This window comes from Podarcis erhardii (genome assembly GCF_964252035.2).
Source record: "Podarcis erhardii genome assembly, chromosome: 3".
Lineage (NCBI taxonomy): Eukaryota > Metazoa > Chordata > Lepidosauria > Squamata > Lacertidae > Podarcis > Podarcis erhardii.
The window spans coordinates 80,941,379-80,969,284 of record NC_138507.1 but is presented as its reverse complement, the minus strand read 5'-3'; the positions used below and the strand labels follow the sequence as shown (position 1 = coordinate 80,969,284).

General features: G+C 41.0%; 1 protein-coding gene across 5 annotated transcripts in view; it reads right to left on the bottom strand.

Annotated features, from left to right (window-relative positions):
- The window catches only part of KIF26B (kinesin family member 26B), a 283,873-nt gene that overhangs the window by 105,115 nt on the left and 150,852 nt on the right, over positions 1-27,906 (bottom strand). The window contains exon 1 of one of the 5 annotated variants that reach the window (XM_081857642.1): positions 15,766-16,144. The exons of the other annotated variants lie outside the window; for them this stretch is intronic. Within the exon in view, the coding sequence (XP_081713768.1) occupies positions 15,766-15,785 (20 nt within the window). The 5' untranslated portion in view covers positions 15,786-16,144. Of the gene's footprint in view, positions 1-15,765; positions 16,145-27,906 lie in introns of those variants that run through there. 5 annotated transcript variants of the gene reach the window in all.

Here is a 27,906-nt window from a genome sequence, read left to right as displayed (position 1 = left end):
CACCACCACCTGGTTGGCTGGATGGCATGAAGCCCTTCTCATACAAGAAGAAGGGCTGGCATGAGTTGGCATACTACAATTCTATGGTTCCATGAAAAACATACATGAAGATGCTGTTCAAATTATTTCAAGTGTAACTAAATGATGCAAAATAAGTTTAGCCGGTTGTCAAAACTCACAACACAGAAACCATACCTTCCAACATTTCTCCGATGAAAATAGGGACATCCCATTCCATAATGATAATTTTACTATTTATACCCCACACGTTTTACGGGGTTGCCCCAGCCACTCTGGGCAGCTTCCAACATATATAAAAACATAATAAAACATTAAAACCAACTTAGATATACAGGATTGCGTTCAGACGGCTCGTGGGTCGGATAACTCCATACCCTCCAGCATTTCTCCAATGAAAACAGGGACATCCTACCATATGCTGCCAGTCAAGTGCAGGTTCTCAAAGTGTCCCTATTATCCAAGGACGTCCTGGATTTACAGAAGCGATCCTGGTTTCTGATTTGATCCCAAAATGTCCTGCTTTTCCTTAGGATGTCCCTATTTTCATTTTCCAGCATATTCAACATATTCACAGAAGTTGGGACTAGAAGAAGGATAAGAGAAAAGCTTGCATTGCGCCTGGCAGCTGCCTGCACATATTTTCCCCATCTTTGTCCAACCTGCCTTCATATAGAGACTAGGTAGCTTGACAAAGGACACAACAGAAGTTGGGCACTTTGCTTATCTGACTGTGTGTGTTCCAAGTGAATCCCTAATCCTTGACTACCACCTTCCATTGTTTATGTCTTTTACCTAAACTGCTCTCTGATTTCCTATTTTGACCTAAATTTAGTTACTTAAAGGGTGGGAAGGGCAGAGTTCAGTAAAATGAAACACAGGTCCCCATACAAATTTGAAGCCATTTTCTTTATACTGTATCATGTTCGTTTGTCAATTACTTTCCAGGAATGACAGCAGTTCTGTTTACCTCGGTCAAATTCTAGTATTAAATACATATTCATACCTACATTCAAGGCCAATATACTACTATTGTAATATACCCAGTAAGCTGTTTGATCCATCGCTTCTTTCCTGTTACTTCAGTCGAACACTCTAGCCCTATGTTGCTTAGCTTCCTTAACTAGTGATTTAATCTTCCTAAAGCATTTATTGAACCAAAAGGTCCACAGCTGACATTTTTCCTTAGTGAAAAAGAAACATTGTTGGAAGATAACTGGCCTTTTCAAAACTATAGAATGATATGCTTTTTTGACAGTGCTAACCTTTGGGATGGCATTAAAACAGAAGAACCAGGATTCATATTGGCCAATAATTGGAAAATTAATGTAAAATGTATGTCCTACATTTCTCTCTCTCTCTTTCTCTCTCTCTGAAGTAAGAAACCAAGAAAGGGAGGTAGCAAAATGACATCTACACACTTTTGGCAAAGAGGTCCAGAAAGATGTCACTCTCCAGTTTCAGATGTATCAAAGTAGAAGATTTCTACAAAGCGGTTGATATTTATATCTCTATAGTATTTATGAAAACCTGCCATTTGCTTTGTATACAGTCGACAACCATTTTGCTCATGGGTTCCTGGCCCCTGAGCATGTCAGCGGAGCATGTAAAAACACACCCCAGCACATTAAGCCCTGCCCCACCCCAATTCCATCCCTGTTCTGGCCTTTTAATAAGGCATTTAGTGAGGTTTTGGGGTCACTTCCAGGTTCAGTGTTGTATCTTATGCAGCTCTACACAGAAATAAGCCCTATTGAGTTCAATCAAGTTTACTCTCTAGTAAGTAAATTTAGGGTGACCGTCTAAGCAAACAAGGAAAGGGAAGCTTCAGGATTCTATGTATTGTGTTAACCCTAGTTATGAATCATGAATGACTAGAAAATCTTCAGATGAAAACCACCTCAGTCTCTAAATTTCTTCAAGCCCAGAATTGCTTGCATTTAATGATTCCAAAACAGACTTGAGCATATCTGGATATAATTTTAGTTTCTGCATACATCATGGTGCGTCTGTGAGGATCTATAAATGTCTCCTAAAAGCCCAGTAAACACTTGACGCTTGTTGTTCTTCTTTTTTTAATGCATGTATTCAATTTCATAGCAACAATAAAGCTATCCAAGCTGTGCCTTTCAGAGCTATTTCTATTTTACGTCTTGGGTGGTTTAACTCATTCGCCTTTTGGCCTCCAACAGTACCTGCTAACCTAAGTAGGCTGGAGGCACTGAAATTCCTCAGCAATTCATCGCCATGCTTGTTACATAATTAGTACACCAAGCCAAGGCCAAATTCATAGTCCTGTTATAGAGCCTTATGACCCCCTCTCAAAAACGTTGAGGCTGCTTTGCAAAACAAGCCCATACTGAAATCAGTGGGGTTGTTCCTCTAATTTGAGACGCAAATGTCAGACTTGCTGCGAATCTGTTGATTTGGAGCATCATTCACATGCACCATTTTAATGGAAAATTGTGGGTTGTAGGATTTGTTTTTAGAGTCCTAAATAAAATCAAGAAACTACTTGCATCCTTGCTTTTAAACATAAGGCAAAAGGGGACCTGAAAATACCATTCAAGTTATACAAGAAAGGCTTGGATGTAAAAAGTAAAATATATATAATAATATAAACATACAAATGAAATGAAATATACCCAGGAGGCATATCAGGATTGATAAAGCACATGTTGGCCAGTTTCCTTGTTTAAGAGTGCCCATATTCAATGGTACACTTTCTACCTTGCATTTGACTTTCCATGCAAGTGTTTTTCATGTAGTAGGGAGTGGAATTAAGGACATTAAATGGGATAGTAACCATATTGTTGTCTTTGTCCATGGACTTTTCTTGGCAGGGATACTGGAGTGGCTTGCCGGTTCCTGCTCCAGGTGGATCACGTTTGGTCAAAACTCTCCACTATGTCCATCTTGGGTGGCCCTGCACGGCATAGCTCATAGCTTCTCTGAGTTATTCAAGCCCCTTCACCATGGCAAGGCAGTGATACATGAAGGGCTCCAATACTTTGGCCACCTCATGAGAAGAGAAGACTCCTTGGAAAAGACCCTGATGTTGGGAAGGATGAAGGGCACAATGAGAAGGGGACGACGGAGGACGAGATGGTTGGACAGTGTTCTCGAAGCTACCAGCATGAGTCTGACCAAACTGCGGGAGGCAGTGGAAGACAGGAGTGCCTGGCGTGCTCTGGTCCATGCGGTCATGAAGAGTCAGACACGGTAAACGACTAAACAACAACAACAACTATACTGTTTCCATATTGCATCTGTATGGTAACATACATAACCTTCATAAGCTATTCTATAAAATTATTGACCCCCAATGATTCATATTGCCAGTATGAACAGCTATAATTATTAGGCAAAACTGATCCCAAGTCAATCTGTTTGAGATGCTTAGCTTTTTATATGAAGTATAAGAAACTTTATTAATAACAAAGAACTGAGATTCTTTTTGTGCAGGTTCCACACACTCAAAACCAGAATTAAATAAGCTTTATGCATGAAGTGCTATGCATGTGGAGAAACACGCAGTTTTGCCCTTGGCCATAACTTTCCATTGGAACTTGTTCTGCTGATTGTTTTTCTTTCTCCCACCTTAAGCTGAACCCATCTTCAGTGCCTGCCCAGACTGATCAGTTGTCCCATCCATTTTCATTTACTTGAAAACAGTTTTAAAATAAATAAATAAAATAATCAAACAAATCACACCATTCTTAGCATTTTAGGTCTTCTGATACTTTTAGCAGAGTCAATAACCAGGGAAATGAGCAGATAGAGGGGTAGTAGGATGATGTCCATTACCCCGATCTCAACCTGCAAGTATTCATTGGGGGGGGGGGGTTGTTGGCAAACAGAGCCTATGTATGTACTGTCAGGATCCTGAATGCATAGGCAGACCCTGCATGTACACAACTTGTATTGTACATGGATTTCACTTAATGCAGATTTCATCAGAGTTTTATGTGGATTGCTGAGAAATAAATAAAGGCAGACAGCAGAGGAAAGGGGGCAGGACAGCAGAGGGGGGAACGGCTGGCAATGCCACCAGACATTGGAGGAACATTTGGGTGTGGCTGAAGAGGCATGAAGTATGTAGAGAAAGCAGAGGAGGCTGTAGACGTAGAGAGTTTTAGAGGTGGTTGGAGAGAGATCCGAGGATGCCAGAGAGAGTTGTGGAGGACGTAGAAGAGTCACCAAAGGAGGTTGGAAGGATTTGCTGAGGTTTTATAGGGTGTTCTGGCTTTACACAATGTTGTTTATATGTACGACAGCCAGGCACCTAACCCCATGTAAGATGAGATCTACCGGTACTATACTAGATCAGTGTTCTTCAGCCTTGGATCCCCAAATATCATTGGACTACAACTCCCATCATCCTTTGTTGATGGGAGTTGTAGTCTGACAACGTGTGGGGATCCAATTGCTGAAGAACCCTGTATTAAGCTATACTATACTAGCCTAGGGAAATGTCCCTTCATATGATTAACTTGAAGCTTCTGGATTTGTGTAAAAAGAGAACTTATATAATTTGAGGAAACCCTTGTGTTTTAGTTGGGCCTGTTTATTTGGGATTCCTTTCAGGGAAGTGTAGGCCACTCATTGCCAGAGGTGGACGACAGGATTCCCCCTCACTGTAGCAGTGCCTCCAAGTGCACAATGGTAACCATTCATTTTTATGGTAGAAAGTAGCCTATCAAAACTTCTTCCTACCCCTAGAATTCCTAGATTTTGAGAATAAAGCCTATTCCTATTTACATAGTTCTATCTGGGTCCCACACCTTGAAATTCAACATGATGGAAAGCAGCTTTCATATTATAGATGAGCCTCTTATGAAACATTGACAGTCTTATCTATAAGATTTTCCACCAGCACAGATCTCACCTACTAGCTTGTATTTGAAAAATGCTTTTGAGATCAAACAGCTTGATGAAATAGGTTTTGAAAGCAAAACATCTATCAGTCATACCCTGCTTGAATCAAGCAATACTATTACTTTTCAGAAAAACAAAACCAGATAGTTATGGTTAATACAGCATGAGATGTGGCAATGCACTTATTTAAGTAACAAATCAAAGGTAATTAAATAAATTAAATTTATGTTGAAAAATACTGATTTCTTCGTAAAATACTCCCCTGTCATTCGGGGGGGGGGGATTCAGCAAAGTGCTATATTCCATTACCTCTGAAATTAATAAACACTGTTAGCACTCTACATTAAGAGACATTATCAACAGTTATGGGCTGTCAAAAAAATTAAGATATTTAAAATTAAAGGTGGAAATTCAGTGTATTCTTCCATGATTTCAGATTATGGACACTCTGCATCAGAACACAGAAATACTTTTAAAATGCATTCTCTAGAATAACAACTATGATTATGTCAGTATTCAAAACACAGAGATACGGAAAGTGTCATAGTAAGTGAATTGCTGACAATGGGTTGCAGTGTCCACATTTATGATTAGTCTTATTGGTCCTCAATAAAAAGCCAGAAATGAAATAATAAAAAAGAAACCCCCTCATGAAGCCCATGTTTTAAAGTCACCCAGTTTATGACTTCATGAAGTATTTAACTTCTGGAAGACTTGACCTCTGCCTTGCAGGCCTTTTCCCACCTGGTCTCACCCTGACTGACTCCAGCTACAAAAGCGGAGTCTGCTGAACAAAATATTGCACTGGAATGTTTTGACGGGGGAAGTTGTTTCTGTTGTTGCTGTTAATTTTTGGTATCTTTATTTTGGATCTCATGATTTATGTGGGAATTGCTCAATTTGGTTATGTACTTTTTGATGTTTTGCTTATTATTTTGTTATGTTTGCAGTTATGTAATTTTTTTATATGCTGCAAGCTACCTTGAGCATGCAGCATATAAAAAAATTACATAACTGCAAACATAACAAAATAATAAGCAAAACATCAAAAAGTACCTCAAAAAGTACCTCAAAAGTACACCAAAAAGTCGCGGGTGGCGCTGTGGGTTAAACCACAGAGCCTAGGACTTGCCGGTCAGAAGGTCAGGGGTTCGAATCCCCACGATGGGGTGAGCTCCTGTTACTTAGTCCCTGCTCCTGCCAATCTAGCAGTTTGAAAGCACATCAAAGTGCAAGTAGATAAATAGGTACCGCTCTGGCGGGAAGGTAAACGGCATTTCCGTGCGCTGTTCTGGTTCACCAGAAGCGGTTTAGTCATGCTGGCCACATGACCCAGAAGCTGTACGCCAGCTCCCTCGGCCAATAAAGCAAGATGAGCGCCGCAACCCCAGGGTCGGCCACGACTGGACCTAATGGTCAGGGGTCCCTTTACCTTTACCTTACCTTGAGCATGGTTTTAACTTTGAAAAGGTGGCATACAAATAAAATGATTTATTGATTGATTGCACTTTTCCACTGCATCCTATGAGAAAGCTTGGCCACACACATGGAAGATTTTGCTTTATCCCTCTAACCTAACTCTTTCATGATCTCTGAAACAAAAAAAGAGCACAATCAGACCCAACACTACATCTCTATCTCTTATATTTTAATGTTCTTGTCGAAAGAAAAACTACATGGAACTGGAATGAGGCACAGTAGATATATATCTCTGCGTTTTAGCCAATCAAATTTGTGAGAGCCACTTTATTTTGAAAGAGGCTTTCATTAATTTACACACATTAAAAATGCACTTTAGACCACCACTGCAAGCCAGACTTCTGTGTTGAATTACAATTTAAAACTCTGTCCAATTTTTGTAGCAGCTTAATGTAGTTATATCTTACAGACCCCACACTATGCAGTTACTAGTATTTCTTAATAACAATGTGTTGCAATTACTGTATTATATAAAACATTTTAAACAAGGGATGGGGAACTTTTGGCTTTCCAGGTGCTGTTGGACTCCAACTCCCATCAGTCCCAGGCAGAATGGTCAATGAGCAGGGATGATAGGAGCTGCAGTCCAGCAAAGTCCGGGTGGCCTCATGCTCTCTCTTCTGGTTTACACTGACCCTATTCAGATTGTTGTCACATCCTTTTCAAGCAGAATAAAATATTCCTGTGCCCTTCATTTGCCCTTCAAATAACTGGCGTTGAATGTCCATCACCTGATCCTGGTTTCACTCCCCAGTGTCTTTAGTTAGGGCTGGGAGAAAATTTAGTCTGCAATCTTAGAGAAGTGCTGCCAGTCGAGTGCAGATCCTCCAAGTGACCCTATTTTCCAGGGACAGTCCCAGATTTACAGTAGCCTTCCTGGTTTCTGATTTGCTTCCAGAATGTCCTGCTTTTCCTTAGGATGTCCCTATTTTCCGTGGAGAAATGTTGGAGGGCATGGAGTTATACAACCCCTGAACCAAGGGGATAAATAACTATACAACCTTTAGAAGACATCTGAAGGAATCCTTCTAGGGAAGTTTTTAAATGATTAATGTTTAATTATGTTTTTATATGTGTTGGAAGCTGCCCATAGTGGCTGGGCCACCCAGACAGATGGATGGGGTAGAATATTATTATTATTATTATTATTATTATTATTATTATTATTATTAAATAAGACACCCCCATTTTCATCAGAGAAATGTTTGAAGGTATGCAAGTCTAGACAATACTAACTCAGATACCCCAACTCAGTACAGTGGTACCTCGGGTTACATACGCTTCAGGTTACAGACTCTGCTAACCCAAAAATAGTACCTCGGGTTAAGAACTTTGCTTCAGGATGAGTACAGAAATCGTGCTCCAGCGATGCGGTGGCAGCAGGAGGCCCCATTAGCTAAAGTGGTGCTTCAGATTAAGAACAGTTTCAGGTTAAGAACGGACCTCCGGAACGAATTAAGTACTTAACCTGAGGTACCACTGTATAAGCCAGCTTTTTATATTCTATAAAGGAGAAACTGGAATCCTGTCTTTCAGGAATCATATCATATCAAGGCATGCATAACTAAACCCAACAGCTCAAAGGTGACTATCAGTTACTACTAGTTACAATAGCTGTAAACCACCACCAGGATCAGAGGCAGCATGATTCTGAATATCAACTAAATACCACTTCTATAGGCATCTGGCTGGTCACTGAGAGAAACAGGACGCAGGAGTAGATAGACCTTTGGTCTAATATCAGAAGAGCTTTTCATATATTCTTAAAAGCCGGAATATTTAATACTGAGGTCACCGAGCTATTGGTTCTTGAGCCTACATAAGAATTAGTTCAAGTAATGTCTGGACAATTCAAGGGACTGTTAAAGATGCAACATAAAGTCATCCATTTTTCTCGACCTGATCCTGGTCTAATTTCTCTCCCCATAACAGGTACACCCAAAATCTTAATCTTAAGGGACTGAAGCGGAAAGGGAAGGTCAGGGGGGTCAGGGAGACACAAAGATTATAACTTCCCAGTAGCTCACTACTGTTTCCCCTTAAATTAATTCCTGGTCAAACGATTCCTCCTTCCCTTTCTCCAAAACAAGTGAAGGTTGTCCAACACAGTCACATTTTACTGCAAATAAGGACATTTTCACCAGTCCCCTCATTATTTTGAAGTAAACTGTGATGTAAAATGTCCTTATTTGAAGTAAACTGTGATGTAAAATGTCCTTATTTGAAGTAAACTGTGATGTAAAATGTCCTTATTTGAAGTAAACTGTGATGTAAAATGTCCTTATTTGAAGTAAAATGTGACTGTGTTGGACAACCTTCACCACTGTCCACTTAAATGTATTTTGAATTTGATAGCAGTATGATCACTGTTTCCAATCAGTTCAAGGACACCATTTTGAATTAAGTAGAAATTTGCCTTCCCTCTGCTTGGTTCCATGATCAACAGTTTAAACAATAAGGGCAGAGGTCCCTAATGTGGTACCCGCAGACCCCAAAGCACCACAGACACCTTCTTGGCACCCCTGTGCCACCTGCTACTCCCATCTTTTTAAATCTATGTTTTTGTTTGTTTGGGTGGGTTTTGGTTCTGGGTTTTTATGTTGTGGTGTTGTACTCCTGTTTTGGAGTTTTTGGAGTTTTGGGTTTTTATGTTGTGGTTGTACTCCTGTTTTGGAGTATGTGAGCATTTCTCTGAGCATCATCAGTTTTCCTTGCTATAAAATGGGTGTTGTGCTAGTGCCCATGTTTTCTAAGTTTACCAAACTCTGGAGACCACTAGTTTAGTGTATTTAGGAACATTACCTCTTTTCCTTCTTAAACACGCCACAAACTAAATTACCGGGGGTGGGGGTGGGGGTGGGGGTGGGAGGAGAGATTATGAGTCTGTAATGCATTGATGTTGTTACCTTTTAGTGCTATCATTTAAATAAACCCTTTTCTCTCACTCTTCTATTTTCAATCAAGTGAAATGAAAAATGACATGAAATTAAATACGCTGTGCTCAAAAGAGTAATTCATTGCTCGAAAGCAGTAAATTGTATGGAGGTGTGAAAGATACCAACAGGCAGAATTTGCATAGCTTTTTATAATTTGCAACTCTTCCCTCATTACCTTTCGGTCTTTTAGTAAAAAGCTAATTAATTTCAATTATGGGGGATACTACCCATTGATTTGATGCCTGCTGGATAATTAAGCAAAATTTTGACATTTAGTTTTGTTTCCGAAGGAACAGCTGTTTGGTTTATAAATTGAAATAAAGCTATTTGTAATGGGAGAGAAGGTCTTACAAGTAAATGTCTAATTAAAAGAGAGGAGCACCATTATGTAGACACAAATGAAGCTCTGCCTTCATGCTAGCAATCACAGATGTAATCAGAGGCAACATCAATACTGTGTGCACATCATCTTCCCAGCTTTCAAACAACTTGGGCCCCAAATATATGGAAAACTGCCTCCTTCCCTGCAGAGCCCTCTTGGTAGTTCCACTGCCATCAAAGTTTTGGGAGTGGCAACCCAGGAAAACTCCTCAGTTGTGGAATTCCCTTCCCACAGAGTTGCATTTGGCACCTTAATCTTATAGCTCCTGTTGTAGGTTGAAGGTCACCTCTCTACCCTAGCCTTTGACACAATAACAGTGTGCCACAATGACAGTGTGTCACAATAACAGTGGTACCTCGGGTTAAGTACTTAATTCGTTCTGGAGGTCCGTTCTTAACCTGAAACTGTTCTTAACCTGAAGCACCACTTTGGGTAATGGGACCTCCTGCTGCTGCCATGCCGCCAGAGGACGATTTCTGTTCTCATCCTGAAGCAAAGTTCTTAACTCGAGGTACTATTTCTGGGTTAGCAGAGTCTGTAACCAGAAGTGTATGTAACCTGAAGCGTATGTAACCCGAGGTACAGGTTTAGGACCCACCCCAGTCCTGTGATTGTAAACTATTTTATCAGCTTTTAATTTTGTATTTTAGTATTGGACGTGGGTGGCGCTGTGGGTGGCCTAGGGCTTGCTGATCAGAAGGTTGGCGGTTCGAATCCCCGCAAGAGGGTGAGCTCCCGTTACTCGGTCCCTGCTCCTGCCAACCTATCAGTTCGAAAGCACGTCAAAGTGCAAGTAGATAAATAGGTACTGCTCCATCGGGAAGGTAAATGGCATTTCCGTGCGCTGCTCTGGTTCGCCAGAAGTGGCTTAGTCATATTGGCCACATGACCCGGAAGCTATACGCCAGCTCCCTTGGCCAGTAAAGCGAGATGAGTGCCACAACCCCAGAGTCATCCGCGACTGGACCTAATGGTCAGGGGTCCCTTTAACTTTAACCTACCCTGGGACCATTTGCTGAAGTCTGGGTGAGAAATCTAATAAACAATAATAAATACTCCACTGAGAACTTATCACAAGAAAACAAGAAATCCTAGAACTGTACACCAGTACGTATAGGCTCTTGAAGGAAATATCCCAAAAGTGCATACCTGGAGGAATGGACTCGTGAGACTCCTCATGATCTATGGCCTTAGCTTGCCCCAAAAGTTTCTATGGAACTTCTGGAAATTTCTCCTGAGGTTTTGTTTTTGTTTCTCAGCTGGGACACGACAAGTCTTTGCCAACGTGCCTTCTCTCCACTAAGTCTAGTCTCAAACACTCTGGCACGTTGGGTGAAATAATATTGTTTCCACACAGTATTTATGCTTGCCCAACAACCAAGATTGCAAGCACTGAAGGAAACTTGATGATCTAACAAGTCTGCTAACCTTCCACTTCTGTACATTTATCCAGGGAAATTAATATTTGGAGGTTGTATTTTTGGCTGGATATTCTCGTATGTTCGACTTCATCTGGTGTAGAAATGATCGAGAATGTGTGGAGAAAAGGGGGACAATGAAAGCATAAGCAACCGAGCGTATCAGGAGGAGCCAAGCAAAATTAAAGAACTCTTCTTATTTATCATTTAAAAAAAAAAAAAAAAAAACACCCTTAGATCAAAATGAAAGCTTCATCCTATCTGCAAGGTATTGATCAGTCTGAGACTTATCTTGCTGGCTGCTTTTATCAGTTCAGAGCTTCTGGAACCTGAACAGCACCACATGCGAAACTCTTTAGAGGAAACTGCAGCTCTTTTTCTTTCCCTATCCTCTCACCTTGACTCTACCATTTTACCGTTTGGCACTTTTGCTGATTTCAATCAGTGCTTTTCTGAAAGACACTTTGAAAATAGCAACGTATCTAAACTCCTGCTCGCTAAGAAAAATTGCTCCACAGACTCTCTCAGAAACAGTGCCCTTGGCAGCTAATCATTTTACTTTTAATAGCAAATGTAATAGGCTTCCTGGAAGTTTAATAGGAAGCATTAGGGGCCATTTATAGATGGCACAGAACAGATCTGAAGAGATAGCAGCCTGCTATTTAGGATCTTAAGTTATTGTGGTCGGTCTCCCTATTTCTCACTTGTCTGCTCATATTTTCTGTAATAGAACACAAACACTAAGCAGATTTATTCAAATGCTAACGGTAAAATGAATAATAATAAATTATCAGGCTGGGGGCTGTAAGGAATTAAAGTGCTAATGCACCAGATGAACAAAATAATAATAATGACTGGATGTGCTCATACGTCCAGCTACCTTAGCTGATGAAGAAGGAAATTATATTGTTTTGGCATTATTTATTTGTAGGAAGTTAGAGGGGCAGGGTTGTTGTTGTTGTTGTTGTTGTTGTTGAATAGGACATCAGACCATTTGCTCATCAAACTCAGTGGTGTCTATACCAACTGACAGTATGTTTTCAGCCTTTCAGACAGGAGGCTCTTCCAGGCCTACGTGGAGATGCCAGACTGAAATGTGTTGATCCAACATTCTGCTCCTTATTCAGAACCACTAAAGATGTATAAAAGTAAATGGCATTGGAACTTTCTGATAACATAATATGAGTTGACCACAAGATCAGCCTTTTGCTAGGTTTCATGCCTTTGCCATGACAAGGAGATCTAGCTCTGATTATGCTTAATTTTACTCAATAATGAGAGGAGTCATGCCAGTAAATCTAGCCAAGATCACATGAAAACTGATACCATATCCACTCCCTTGCACAAACAAACTTTTTACTGGAAAAGTAAACCCTACCAGGCACCAATCACCTGTTCCTCGGTTTTATGACCAGGGTATTGAACTATTGTGTTAACTCTGGACTGAACTTTTGTAAAGCCAGATTCTGTGTTTTCTTTTCTATTTTGTCCTTTGTGAGGGTTTGAACATGGACCCCCTCAACCACGTAGACAAATAGATGTTTAAGTGTCTTGCCTAATTTAATAAAGCCATGAAGGCCGTGTTCTTGTCTCAGTAGCAATGTGTGCTGCAAAGGGGATCTTTACAATAAATGGACTCAAGTGCCTTGTAATGAGATGTTCACTGGACACAGCATGCCCAGCTCTGTCCTGGCCCCAGACCTGATATTCTAAGGAAAAGCAGAATTAGATAAGCATGTACTAAACAGTGTTTTTCCCCAAGCCAAACTGAAATGCCAGCTGAAACTACAGTATAGGCAAACTGTATTGCATTTCACTGTGCCAATACCCAGATATTTTAAGTGTGTGAAAGGGGGGGGGGGTCAGCGAGAGCCCAAGCTATTTTAAGTCATGTTGTGAAGCTGGAACCCAGCCAAGTTATTTCAAAAGTGTAAGTGCAGACTCAAAGATTGCCCTATGAAACTAGTATGCCTGGCCATTTGGAGAACATTATTTTTAATTAGTCTCTAATTATATTGGGTGCAGTAATCTTTTGCATGATAAATTTAGCAGCAGTGGCAACAACATAAATACATCAGCGAGAAAGAGAGACAAGAAAATGAAAGAAAGTCCACATTGGGGGGGGGGGAGTCTGAACAAGGGAGAAGGGCAGTGGCGGCATGGTTAGTTGGATGCACCAAAATGCAATGTAGGGAAAAGTTCTTATACACTGCCAAAACAGATCCTAAAACATCATGATGTGCCCCCTAAGGATGCTGTAAATCTTACATTGTAAAACAACTTCTCACATTAATTAGTGTTAGTTTTGGTGATGTCCAATATTTTCATCAATGATCTGAATGTTGCAGTTGACGAAATAGTGAGAGGAGTGGCAAACAATCTAGAGCAGTCTTCTTCAACCTTGGATTGACTGATGTTGTTGAACCACAACCCCCTCATTTCTGTCCTTTGGCTAGACTTGCTGGGGCTGATAGGAGTTGAAGCCCAACAACATCTGGGGATCTAAGGTTGAAGAACGCTTCTCTGGATGATAGGCTAAATATTTAAATGACATCAATACAGTCCTAGAAAACTGAGCAGAAAGAAAGTACATTGAACATGTGGAAATGTAAACTGTTATACATCAGGAAGAACTATTTGTCTAGATTCACACTTTGATTTTTTTTTAGTGAAAAAGCAGACTGAAAATCACCAACCTTGTCCAGTTCTGGGCACTGATTTAGCAAGGACATACCCCTCATTAGAGATGGGGGGAGATTATTTTAATGAAGAACTACCTAATTCACAGTTCTCAAACCAATATGTGAATCAAAACAAAGGGTTTCTTCAAAATTCACACTTATTGAATTTTATGGTGCAGTTCTCCAGACAGACCATGTTTATAAAAATGCATGTATTCAAGGAAAGTGTACATAAAATATACTGGTGAAAATAACTTTTTAAAAAATTCAGTATTGTCATCATATTGGGTTAAATAGCTCACATAAATATGTACATTAGTCAAAACTGCATACAAAAATGTGTTTACCAGGGGAAAAAATCAAACTAAAATGCTGATTAATTTTAAAGAGATTTTTTTTGGGGGGGGACATCACAAATTGCTGCAGAAATGCGAGGAACTGGATTTAGAATTGGAAAAATGAGAAACTGAGAGTCCTGAAACTGACAGTTTGGTCCATCCCTACCCCTCACAAAAGCTACAATGATAAGACAGTCTAGCATGAGGATCATATGAGGACAGGATGAAGGAACTGGGAGTATTTAACCTGGAGAAGAGCTGAACAACCTGTGACCCACGAAGAAGAAAGTGCCACATAAATAATGGCCTACCATGGACTTCAAAAACCTCTGCTTCCTAACTATGTTTGGGATAAGGAATTTTCCCTCACCATCACGGCCAACCCTGTGGAGAATGCCTCACACTAGAAATTGCTGCATGCCATTTAAGCATAAACACAGTTGCACCTCTTCCCCCTCATGTCTGGCACAGGACATTCTAGCTGGCAAAAAAAATGGGAGGGCCCCCCTCTTCCTTCTGTACAGGCAAAGAACATGTGTGCTGCTCTTGGTTGCAAGATTAAATTATGAGACTCTCTTCCCCTTCCAAGTCACTAAGAGTCCTAGACCTTGGCCATAGCTCAGTGGTAGAGTATCTCCTTTCTATGCCTGAAACCCTGCAGTACCACAGCCAGTCAGTGTTGACAGTGCTTAAGCTAGATGAACCAATGGTTTGAAAACTCTGGGGTCCTTGATTTGGGTGTTTTTTATTCACCTTGCGACTCAAAATATGAAAAGAGTCATATTTTCCCTACTTCAGATTTGCACAGAATAATCACCTCCACCCATCTAGCACTAAACTTCTGTCCCAATTCATGGCTGAAAACTGGTCCTGAGGGAATCCTGTAGTAGACCGCATAATGGCTGCTTCTGGGTGTATGAAGTTATTCCCAAGCAAAGAAGAGCAAATGCAAGTTGACTGCAATCAGGGCCATGCCTGAAAGAAAGGTTTAGGATAAAAGTGTACAGAGACTCCCAAAACCTTCTTCCCCCTGAACAAGTTAGTTTCAATATGCGTTGTGTCAATAATCTCAGTTATAGGACACAATAACCTGGATCTAGCCAGGTCTTTAGCTAGGAAAAAGAGGAAACCCTTTTACTTTATGCTGGTTTGTACCACAGTCATACAGCAAATATAAAACAGAAACCTGTCTCAGTTTTTAAAGGTGCCTGCTTATCTAGCAGAACCAAGACATTCTCTGTCTGCAAAAGTGTCTTATGTCAGTTAAAGAGGAAACTATTAAAAATTAGCTACATCAGATAAACAACAATAATTTTAACAATCATTTACAATAAATCTGAGTGTTACATCTGGCTGCTTTTGATCCATCCAAGCATATTGCAGATTCTGTACTAAAAAGATAAGAAACAGTATAGATTCAAGCTTGTCACTTGCATGCATTATTCAGCCATCCATTCAATAACAAGGCTGCACAGTTTTAGCACTCCTAACATGCCAGTGTCAAGCGAAGAGCAAAGCCAAGAACATTTTAATCATATCTGTAAAAGGTATATGCTGAGAGATGTTGGCGGAGCTAAAAGGAGGAACTAAACCCTTTGATTCACTGACTGAGTAAACAAAATCATATCCACTTACATGGGTCTCCAGTCCATCATCTGCACTTTTACATTATAACCTGAATAAAAAAATGTGCAATCCTTTTCTTCAGTCCAGTTAAAATGAAGGCTTGCTCAAATGTTGCTCGCAGATCCGCAGTCATGTTGCCAGGAAGTGCAACAGTATGACAAGTAAAAGGAAGAAAAAAACATTAAAATCCACAGGGGGTAGAGTATTCTAAGGAGGAACCCAGGAATCCTGAGTGCTAGGGAATTCTAGTCCTCCTAGCTGCCTCAAGTCTCAAGATACTGCCTCAGGCTTTTAACCAACTGTTACTTCTTATTTCATACAGCACCTTATCCATCACCAAATTTCCGCATCTATTGCAGATCCCGTTAACATGTTGCAACCTGATCTCTCCGCAGTTGGAAGAAAAACAGCACCAGTCTCTCTCTTCCCTGTGATCGGAGAAGTGTGTGTGACTGAGATAGAAAGAATGCATGTGCATGCCTGTGTATAAGTGTGTACGGGGGGGGGGGGGATTAAGATTGGCTGTGTGTGTGTGTGTGTGTGTGTACGCGCACAAGAGAGAGGCAAAAAGGAAGAAACACCTTGCTAGATCTCCCATTACTATACAAGAGCCTAGGAGTTCTCTTGCAAAGCAATTGCGGGGGGGGGGGGGGGAGCAAACCATCCAACTGCATAGTTGGATGAGGCTGCCTTATACAGAGTCATCCAGATCAGCATCGTATGCACTGATGGGCAGCTGTGCTTTAGAGTTTCAGACAAGGTCTTCCCCAACCCCATCTGGGAATGAATCTTGAGTGCTGGATTAAAACATTTGGCCAGTGATTTTCACAGGATTTGGAAGGAATGCCCAAGGATTGGATTAATCTTTTGAAATTGGGTAAATTCTATGACTTTGGAGATGGAGCTGATCTGCAAATACAAGGTGGTCAAGGTTCCTCTACTTTCTTTCTTTGCTCTTGCACCTCTTGGAATGATGCAATATCAGGATGGAGCAGATGTTGCCACAACACTTTCTCCCCAAGACTGCCCCTGGGAAGCAGGCTATGTAAACTCAAGCAAGAGCAAAGGGAAAGGCAGTGCTTGCACTGCTGCAAGTCGGGTGCTCGTCTGTGATGGAGGACCACCAAGGGAAACCTGCCCAGACTTCAGCAAAATCTGGAGCTGGCCGGATTAGAGAGAGGCATAAACATTCCTGATCTTCCTGGCTTTGGGGGATTGAGCCTCTTTGTTTTGGTTGCTGCTTGTGTTTTCATTTATTATTTTAATGCCTTGTTTGTTTATTTATTTTAAATTGGCATCTATTTTGTCAAGAAAACCATCCCGGAAACCACTGCTGAAAGGTGGTCCTAAAATCTGACAAGTAAATAAATAAGCATGCTGATGGAAGCCAGAAATGTAGAATCTAAGGGGCCTAGCAGTGCTAATAGGTAGACTTGATGTTGGCTAAAAGAGTTTGGGGTTTTCACTAACCCTCCAGAGTAGGTTTTTTTGCAGGCCACAAGGTGGGAAAGGGGGAAGTTGTGTTGAGCAAGTAGAAGCTAAGGAGTTCTGGGTCTGTCAGTGCTTGGATGGGAGGCCACCTGGTAACCATCTGTATGCCACCTTGAGTTGCATGATGGAAGAAAGATGGGCCGTCAATGAACTAAACAAAGCATTAACTATATGGTAGCTAGACATAAAGGACGCGGGTGGCTCTGTGGTCTAAACCACAGAACCTAGAGCTTGCCGATTGAAAGGTCGGCGGTTTGAATCCCCGTGATGGGGTCAGCTCACGTTGCTCAGTCCCTGCTCCTGCCAACCTAGCAGTTCGAAAGCACATCTAAGTGCAAGTAGATAAATAGGTACTGCTCCGGTGGGAAGGTAAACGGCGTTTCCGTGTGCTCTGGTTTCGCCAGAAAGCGGCTTAGTCATGTTGGCCACATGACCCGGAAAAACTTTCTGCGGACAAACATCGGCACCCTCAGCCAGTAAAGTGAGATGAGCACCGCAACCCCAGAGTTGTTCGCAACTGGACTTAACTGTCAGGGGTTCTTTACCTTTAGATAAACATAACTGAAAGGTATGAAGAGAGAAACAAATGAGAGTGACTGGCATCTCTTGGTCACCAACACGTTGTTGAATGGGAGCATGTAAGATGGGGGAAAGGAAGATGTGGCAGCAGTGGGCAGACCTGCTTGACGATGTAAACTCATTTGAGATGCAATTTGTAGGCTTCATAAGACTTTCCTATTTGGCTGCTCTCCCACCCGCCACCCGCCATCACCATCCTCACATCCCAGTTGCACTTTAACCATTTATGACACAGCAACTCAGGATAATTGGGGGGGGGAATAGAGCTCATTTGCAGTGCTTGAGATATAATGGAAAGGTAGTGGTTCCTTTCCCCCCCCCCCAAACTCTGGGAGAAAAACAAGGCAAGATACCCCTGTAAGACAGGATGGTTTCTGCAACTGTAGTATGCGAATCAGTCTGTGGTTAACACTCCACTCCTTGGACACACCCTGAGCTGCTTCTAAAGGAATCTGCCAGATGAAATAGTGAAAATGTGCACATTCTTTACAGGGTGATTGTCTGTGGTCAGAGGGGATGACACTTGGGCAGACTTTTAAAATAGAACATTACAGGGTATAGCTTTACAGTTTTAACAGAGCTGGATACTCATTCAGCTGTTGCTCAAGAAATATGAGATATTACTGTACAATAGAAGCTTAGTGTGCTTTTTTGTTGTTCTGCTGTCAATCTAACGTGTTTTTCTGAAAAGGAAATTGAAAAAGCAACACTTGCAAAAGAATTGGAACATGTAGTCCCTCTCTGTGTGCGCATTATTTATTTCGAGTATTTTTTTTAATTTAAAAAATAGTTTGCCTGAGAAAATGTAAAACAAAAAAGAGAAAACTGCAACTCATTTGTTCCTCATCCTTTTCGGGGTCCACACTATCCCTTCACCAAGGAGATCAGCCGTGGCAGAGACTAGAGACGCTCCACCTAGTACACACTTATTTTTGGACTAGACAGAGTCTCACCCTAACAGAGAGGCATGTTGCATTTCACGTACCAATTTTAAAAGGACTTCCAAAAATATTTAGTCGCAATGTAGCTAACTCTTCAAGGAAAGCCTCAGGACAGTATCAGCTACAAGAATATTTAGTTCAGAGGAGTCTGCTGCCTCTCAAATAATAGCAAGTTGCAAGGCTCGAGACAATGATGCAATGCCTAAGGATAAACCCAGTACTTCAACAGTCCCAAATTTAACTGCCAGTTCAACAGATCTTTTCTGTATTGTAAGAAATACTCAAGGGACAGACTGCATCAGAAATTAGTCTAGGACGACAAGTCAGCAAGCGTGCAAACAAATTGATTTTATATTGCAAAGGCCATTAAGTCTATAAATATACAATTTTATGATTCTTTGTTGAGATTTCTGTATAGCAGGGGGTTGAACTCAATGACCCTCGGAGGGCCCCTCCAACCCTACAATTCTGTGATTCAATTTTATTAATATTTAAATAAATTATGTACACTTTTTGAGTGTCTTCTCAAAAATGCTTCAAATCTTTGGAATTAAACTATTGCATCTCCAATTGCTAGTACTTAAGTTTTGCATTGATGAAAACATTATTTATTTCAATAATATGCAGATTTGGAGGAAGGGATGATAGAAGGGAAACTGTTCTCTGGATGTCCCCAAAGAAGAAGCTATGGGAATGTTGGAGGGGAAGGAAAATGTCAGTTAGGGTCTGCTAAATAGTGGTCCGTAGAAGAAAATACCTGCTTTGCTGACTTCCACATAAAGCAACTAATTTAATTGGGGGAGAACATGATACAACACAACATGCATAGTCAAAGTCCTGGCTTATCATGGCTCAAGACAGAGACAGCAAAGGAAAGCTGTATGAGGGAGAACTCAGGTAGGAACATAGAATCATGTCAAAACTTAATTCACTATTGAACACAAAGATGCACACTGGGACTGTCATGACTTTCTTGCACCAGATGATTTATATGCTGAGGCTGCTGTTATATATTACATTCATCCCCATGACAGTCCACTGTCACAGAACATTTTCAGTTCAAAATCCTCTGTAAATGGAACACTGCTTGTGGAAAAAGCTGCTTTAGTTAGACATCATTTATTGTAATCATTTTTTTATTTTTTTTGCACTCTGGAAATCTTTCATGAAAAAATAAGAGTTGACATCTAAAAAGTGGTGAGATACATTGATTCCTCTTAATAAGCCTTTTGCTAAATATTTTCTGAATCAGAATCCAAGGAGAATGGCAGAACATAGTCAATGAATGTGTGCTGTTAATCATCAGCGCTTCTCCAGTGGTACTGGCTAAGTTGTAATCTAAACTGCTTCATGAAGTTATCACATAATACTATGGGACAGGAACAGAGGAGGTCCTCTACTAATTTTGACCAGCCACCTTTTTGGTTAGTTAACCCCCTGCAGTCCCCGATGCTAAGTCCCATGCTGTTCTGAAGGATCTCTTTAAAAAGTTGAACTCGAATTTCAACATCACTGCTCACAAAATATATTTTCTGCACTGCTAATACTGCTTTTATGGCTTTTCCAAAGTAAGCCTTTGTCTGTAAGCAAAGCCAGCCACCTTCCTCCTATGGCCAATAAAAATGCACTCTGCAACCTTCACTTGAGCACTGTGTCAATTGAGAAAGCCTTCACATTCCATTAAAATACTTATATTTTTCCCCTCTTGGTTTTATAAAGCAGAGATTTTTAGAATCAGACTGAGCAGGGTATTGTGATATTAGAGAAAGCAAAGCAGAGCTCTAGCTGCAACAAACACTTTACATCTCGTTTTATTTTTACATCTGGTCCTTCTTTTTCCCCTCCCAATGCCTGCCCTGCATTTACTTACTTACTTAATTCATTTTGTTGAATTTGTATACCATCCTTTATCCAAACACCACAGGGCAGTGCACAACATAAAAATACAAAATGAGAACACAAAATACATAATAAAAACAACAAGAAGAAAAACAAACTAATAACCCCCAAACCAATAACCCTCCTCCCACAAACACGTTCAAAGAGAGATGGAGTTGTTGATCAGCCAAAGACCTGATTAAAGAGAAAAGTTTTGCTTGGCACCTAAAGATATGCAATGAAGGCAGCAGGCAAGCCTTCCTGGGGAGAGCATTCCAGAAATAGGGAGCCACCACAGAAAATACCTTTTCTTGTGTTACCACCTTCCAGACCTCTCGTGGAGCAGGAAATGAAGAAGCACCTTAGATGATTATCACAAGGTTTGAGCTGCTTCATATGCAGAGAGGTGGTCCTTAAAGTATAGTGGTCCTGGGCCATTTAAGGCTTTATAGGTCAAAACCAGCACTTTGAATTGGACCTGGAAACTAACTGGCAGCCAGAGCAGTCAGGCCAAGACTGGTGTAATATGCTCAAACATGTAATATGCCCTGGTGAGCAACCTGGTTGCCAAATTGTGCAGTAGCTGAATCTTCTGAACTATGTTCAGAGACAGCCCTACATATACTGCATTGCAGAAATCTAACCTAGAGGTTCAAACCTAGACAGCATCTTAAAAAGTAGAGACATTACCTTGCCAACAAAGGTCCGTATAGTTAAAGCTATGGTTTTCCCAGTAGTGATGTATAGAAGTGAAAGCTGGACCATAAAGAAGGCTGATTGCCGAAGAATTGATGCTTTTGAATTATGGTGCTGGAGGAGACTCTTGAGAGTCCCATGGACTGCAAGAAGATCAAACCTCGCCATTGTTAAGAAAATCAGCCCTGAGTGCTCACTGGAAGGACAGGTCGTGAAGCTGAGGCTCCAATACTTTGGCCACCTCATGAGAAGAGAAGACTCCCTGGGAAAGACCCTGATGCTGGGAAAGATGGAGGGCACAGGGAGAAGGGGGCGACAGAGGATGCGATGGTTGGACAGTGTTGTCGAAGCTACCAGCATGAGTTTGACCAAGGGAAGACAGGAGGGCCTGGCGTGCTCTGGTCCATGGGGTCACGAAGAGCCGGATACGACTAAATGACTAAACAACAACAAAACCTAGAGGTTACCAGAGCATGGACAACAGTAGTTAGGCTGTCCCTACCCAGACAGGGGCACAGATGGGCCACCAGCCAAAGCTGATAGAAGGTCAAAGGTTCTGGATCAGTTGCTTTCCCTTGAGGCTCAAGTGGCCAAAGCTGTGCCACTGAGGCCAATTGAGCCTCAAGTGACAGCAACTGATCCAGAAGCACTCTCCAGCTGTGCACCTGCTCCTTCAGAGGGAGTGTAACCTCTCAGTCATCTGGTCTAGGGAACCGCCCACTAACAGGGCCTCAGTCTTATCTGGATTGAGCTTGAGTTTGTGGGCTCTCATCCAGTCCATTACTAAGGCAAGAAAACAGTCCAGCACATCCATTGCCGCACCTGCAGATGTAAAGTAGAGGTAGAGCTGTGTGTCAACAGCATATTGTTGACCATGTACTCCAAAATTCCACTCAGCAGTTTTGTGTATCTCTTACAAAGCACAGGGGATAAAACTGAACCCCAAGGAACCCCACATGGACGGCTCCATGGATCAAAGAACAATCCCCAAGCATCACCCTCTGGAAATGACCATCTAAGTTGGACCGGAACCATCACAAAGCGGTGTCACCTACCCCTAACTTGGACAACAGAGTTATTACACATGATCATATTTAGTCACCCTTTCACTGTTTCTATAGAGAACAAGTAAAAGCTAACAAAGAAAATTTAGTATGCCCTCATATAAAACTTACCTTTTACTTCCCGCTTTCTGTAGTCTATCACTTGACATTTCAAAGAATGCCAAGGCAGATTTGAAAGGAAAGACAAAAACATTCCACTTTTCTTTTAAGCTATAATCTAATGTCAATTGTTTTAGTATTTGCCTGGCATGACTCGTGAACTTCAGTAAACATGTGTAAACTCCAGTCTCATGACTTACAACAAATATCAGTCTCACTGAGTTCAATCGGTTTCACTGGCAAATAAGTGTGCATCAAACTGTGTTGCAAACCAGTATAAGTGGGGACAAAACTGCAGCCCATGTGCTGCACTATGTAAATAGTCACAGTCAATGTATTTAACTGTTTAATATTTGGCAGCAAACATAAATACATACACATATATACCCTGGCATGCAGAATTTATTTTTAGAAAATATGTCATTCTTCCAAGTCACAGTCATTCATTCATTCATTCATTCTACACCCTTGCTTACAAAAAAGCCACCCAATCTCACTAGACAATTTAAGTTTTCTAATCAACTCACGGATAAAAGTAGTACCCCCAACTGTGTATAGTAAACAATGCACTGTGTCACATAGCTTAAAATTACATAAACTGGCGAAGTATCTTACATCTACAGCAATTTCTTCAACTGCACACAAAGTAATTAACTAAACTCTGATGGAGGGTAGGAAGGGGATCAGGATGCCTGTATGAGTTCATCAATAACGGAATATATAATATGTTGGCTTTACTAATCCGTGTTTATCCCCACACTGGATAGCAGCCAAATTTCTTACAGCCCGGCCCAATCCTCAGACCAGTTAAAACCAAAATATTTGTACTGAAGCCAATTTAGCCCTGCTAAGGTTAATGAACAAGATCAGCTTAAATCCTAGTAACCAGGTAGTATGCTGCGCTGCCCACAACGGATGGTAGGGCTACATTAGATACCACACAGTCCTGAGAAAAACCAGAACATTTCTGACGAATTATTGGCAAAAATAATGAAAAATGCTGCCAACATGTTCAAAGTCAAGGCATCCAGTATGCCAACAGCTATTAAACCAGATGCCATTAATGCTGCTTACCTCAAAATTATTTCTCATCCCATTACGTGACCATTACGGGTTAGGAATTTAGTTCAGGGAGCAGTAGCATTTCTACAGAACATGGAGGCATGTGTCCAAAAGGGGGAAGTAAATCATCCGGGGGGAAATGATATCACTTAGACTTTCATGTTGATTTAAGACAAAAATTATTGACACTTCAAGATTTCCAGCTGAACAAAGGCAGGGGAGGAATCCTCTTCCTGCATCTCTAAAGGGGCAGAGAAAGGAACTCTCATCACTGACTAAGAGAAAGTGCAAAGACCTTGGGAAAGATTTTTGCTGTAGTCTTTCTAACAGTTAGGAGTCATTTAAATTAATCTATATAGAAAACCATATGAAAATATAAAAGATACGGGATTGACAACAAAGGCCAAAAGCAGCTTTTAACGTCATCAAACTTTTATTTTCAAAATAATATTTGATCTGATCTACAGTAACATTTTTAAAAGGGGGAAACAAGGTCATCAGCCAGTCAACACAAATCAGTAACGTTAGGAATGGAACTGGTAATTATTTAGATATCACACTGAACAGCAAGGAAGTTTACTACAAGGAAGTTTTCCTATGTTTAAATCATGCCACTGAACTTCAGTAAAATATGAATTCCCTGCAGATGCTATAGCAGTGAACACAGATCTGCCATAGATAAAAGTTGTACTAAAATTTCAATAAAAATTCCTTGGGCAATTCCGTTCTAGCATCCTGCACATTAATGGCTTTAATTAGATATGCTTCTCGTAAGCCACCCAACCCACAATTCTCTCCCATTCATATCATAAACATTTCAATTTGCTTCCCGCCTTCCCGCCACCGTCACCCCCGCCTGTCACTTAGCTCCATTTCAGTAAGTTATCTGATGCAAAGCTACTGGACTAAATCAACAGCTGGGGGGTGAAATTGCAAATGGGTTCATTATCAAAACTAACATAACCAGAAGCATCTGCAAGCTTGAGTTTATACAGCGGGATAAGATCCTTGCTGGAGCTTAGGGGACACTCCTTTAATCATGTACAAACTCCAGCTGATAATTTATATTTGCCTCTGCCACACTCATGCAGGCAGTTCATAATGAAGTTGGGAATGCTCTAATAGACCAGTCTAAATTGGAATAGCCAGAGCAGAAGGATAAGAATGGTTTGTTTCCTTTCTTCCAACCCACCAGTATTACAATCCACCAGCCGTCCTAATAGAAACGGGTCAATTTGGGGTTACTTCCTAGCGACATATGCAGTCCTGGCTACAGTTATGCACACAACTTAGCAGCTACAAACTGTTCATGTTCTTGCTAATCCTGTATGCCAGCCTTCCCCAACTTTGTAGTGCAGTAAGTACAGCTCGTATTATCCCTGGCCATTAGCCATTTTGACTGGGGCTTTTGGGAGTTAAGAGTCCAATAGAATCAAGAGAGTACAAGACTGAAAAAGAGTGCTTTACGTAGAACAGAATTTGCACTTCCAAAAGGAGATGCCTGCAAGGTCCAAATATTTATTTATTTTATAAAAGTTTGTTGTTACCACCCTCTCATAAAATATCAGGGTAGTGTTTCTTTATGCATATCTCTAGACTGGGCATGTGGCTTAGAACTGTTATAAACTAGCCATTCAGAACCAAACCCTCTCCTCATGTCATCCTGATAATAAAGATTAGGGAAGGAAATAAGCAAGATCAGTTAAAAATTAAAATGGGGCAAACCCCCCTTTGCTGGTTGGATACAGTTTGCAGGCTTTTATGCAAGGTAGTGGCTTATAACTAATTATTTCACTGCTTATTGCAAAGTTCTGCTTGAGAAGTGCCAGCCATGGCTTTTACCTTCCTTTCCCTTTCCAGTGGTTGCTCCAGATAAACAGGTTTTAGTTATGGTTCACAACCCCTGTTTTCTGCATGCTCTTTGTGATCAATTTCATTTCCAATGATGGTTTTTGACACTCTGGTGGAGTAAGAGATAATCTTCTCCTCAACTTCTAATTAAGCATGCAGAGCTGACAATGATAACCTACACATCCCTGACTGTCTTATCGCTTTGGAAGCTCTTGAGGTTTCCAATTCAATTTCCAGCTCCTCTGATCACACAAGAGCAATTAAGGGTGGAAATGCAAACACTGCAGCAAAGTGTGCTTCCTTAGTTTTGCTGCAGTACCCAAGTTCAGCCACAGGTGGCAGCAGTCAAATCTTTATGGGGCTGGAGGGAGGGACACATATAAAGCTACCCTCCAACAATGGTGCTGCGTCTAAGTCACAACATTAAAAAGTTATTAGGAACAAAATATTAAAAGTTCTGAAGAACTTCAGCCTTTTACAGGGTTTCCACCAGGTTCAGCTGAGACAAAAATGCATTGATGAAGGATGGAAAATAAAAAATTCCTTTAGTTTGTGCTGAACAGCATTACTATTTCCAGCATTAAGACTCTCCCCACCATCTTTCCTTTGGACAATCTTTGTGTAGGAATTGCCTTCTTATTGACTTGCAAGTGATCCATGCTAGAATACTTCGTTCGTTGGCATTTGCATCCACAACTGCAGTTTATGTTATCGGAAAGAACAACAACAAAAAATGCATTATCCATTTAGAGTGCTTGCTGGCTTTCCCAAAACCTACTGAAGCAGATATACAAAGAAAAATTGCAAAAACAGGGACAAATAAAACTGCTTTATATGCACTGTGGGTTTTCAAGTCAGCTTAGATTGTTTCACTTCTACAGTTCACAAAATATAGATGTGATTTTAACATCTCTGCAATGTGTTTTAGTCTCAGGTATTTTAAAGGATATTGCAGACTATAGTGATTCAAAGTGACAAACACTGAACCTAAAAAGAAAAAAAAGTGTATCTGAATACCAACATGAAACAACGTATAGCAAAGGTACCCCTGACTTATGAGTATATATTGAGAATACCTTTGAAATGGGAAAACAAACAATGAATTGCCAAGGCTGAATCTTAGTATTGTAGTTTGCTGCATTGCTTCCTCTCCTCATTTCTGCTATAGTGGTACCTCAGGTTATAAACACTTTGGGTTAGAAACTCCACTAACCTGGAAGTAGTACCTCAGGTTAAGAACTTTGCCCAAGGATGAGAACAGAAATCGCGCAGCGTCAGTGGGAGGCCCCATTAGCAAAAGCGCGCCTCAGGTTAAGAACAGTTTCAGGTTAAAGACGGACCTCCGGAACAAATTAAGTTCATAACCTGAGGTACCATTGTACTTCCTGATTAAAATCAGTGGAGGCTGGTCTATTACAACAACCAGGGCTTAGCTCTACCAAGTGGAACTCCAAGCAATTTTTAGAAAAGGTTCTCTCAAAAATCTCGAAGCCACACTCTTTCCAGTCCCACACATATTCTTCCACAATCCATTTGAGCATTTCTGTCAGTCTCCCATTCTCTGGCCAATCTGTTCTCTGCACCACTCAGCCAATCTCAGTCCAAAAGTATCACTATGGCTAGGAGGTCCCAACAGAGCCTTAGTACCACTGGAGGAAGGCTACATATGCTGGCAAGAGGACCAGAAATGGGCTGAAGGCTGGAGATCAAAGAGCTACCTTAGAATGGGCAGGCACACCAGTAGAATAAGCACTGAGGGCAGAAATCAAGGAAAGTGACAGGTGGGATCATACTACTGCTTATTATTTATTCTATGCATGCTCATTTCACAATTCCTTGTGAAGTCAACGTAGCTTACTTTCAGCAGTTTTAATCTGCAAAGTTATATTAACTCACACGCATCGTTGGCCAAAGATAACATAGACATCAGTCTTCAGCACAGCACAGAAAAACAATCCTGGCAGTGGGCGGGAAGGAAAATAACAAGAGCATGCTCCCGGTGTGCATCGTACTGAAGCAGAACAGCATAGCTTTCTGCTTCTGTCTTTTCCCAGAAGAATGTATGACCTGCTTGCTATTTGAAATGTGACTGTGTCTCTTATTTATTTATTTATCTCAAATATTTATACCCCACACTTTCTACGTCCTTCCAGGGCAGCTTGCAAAATGAAATAAGTGCAGGAATACAAGAAGCAGCTTCAAAAACTCTAGCAGTAATACAGCTGCACAGAAGGAGAAGGAGAAGGAGGAGGAGGAGGAGGAGGAGGAGGAGGAGGAGGAGGAGAAGGAGAAGGAGAAGGAATCTAATCAAACTAAAAATAGGCAACAGCTGGGATTTTAAAACCTGGCAATTTTTGAAGATGCTTTGATTGGCAGTACAATAAAAAGGCAGGTATCAGTCAAGCCTGCTTGGTCAGAGTGTTCCACAGAAGAGAAGCCACCACCAAAAAGACTCTCACTCCTTTTGGCGTGGGAGGAAATAATCTCCC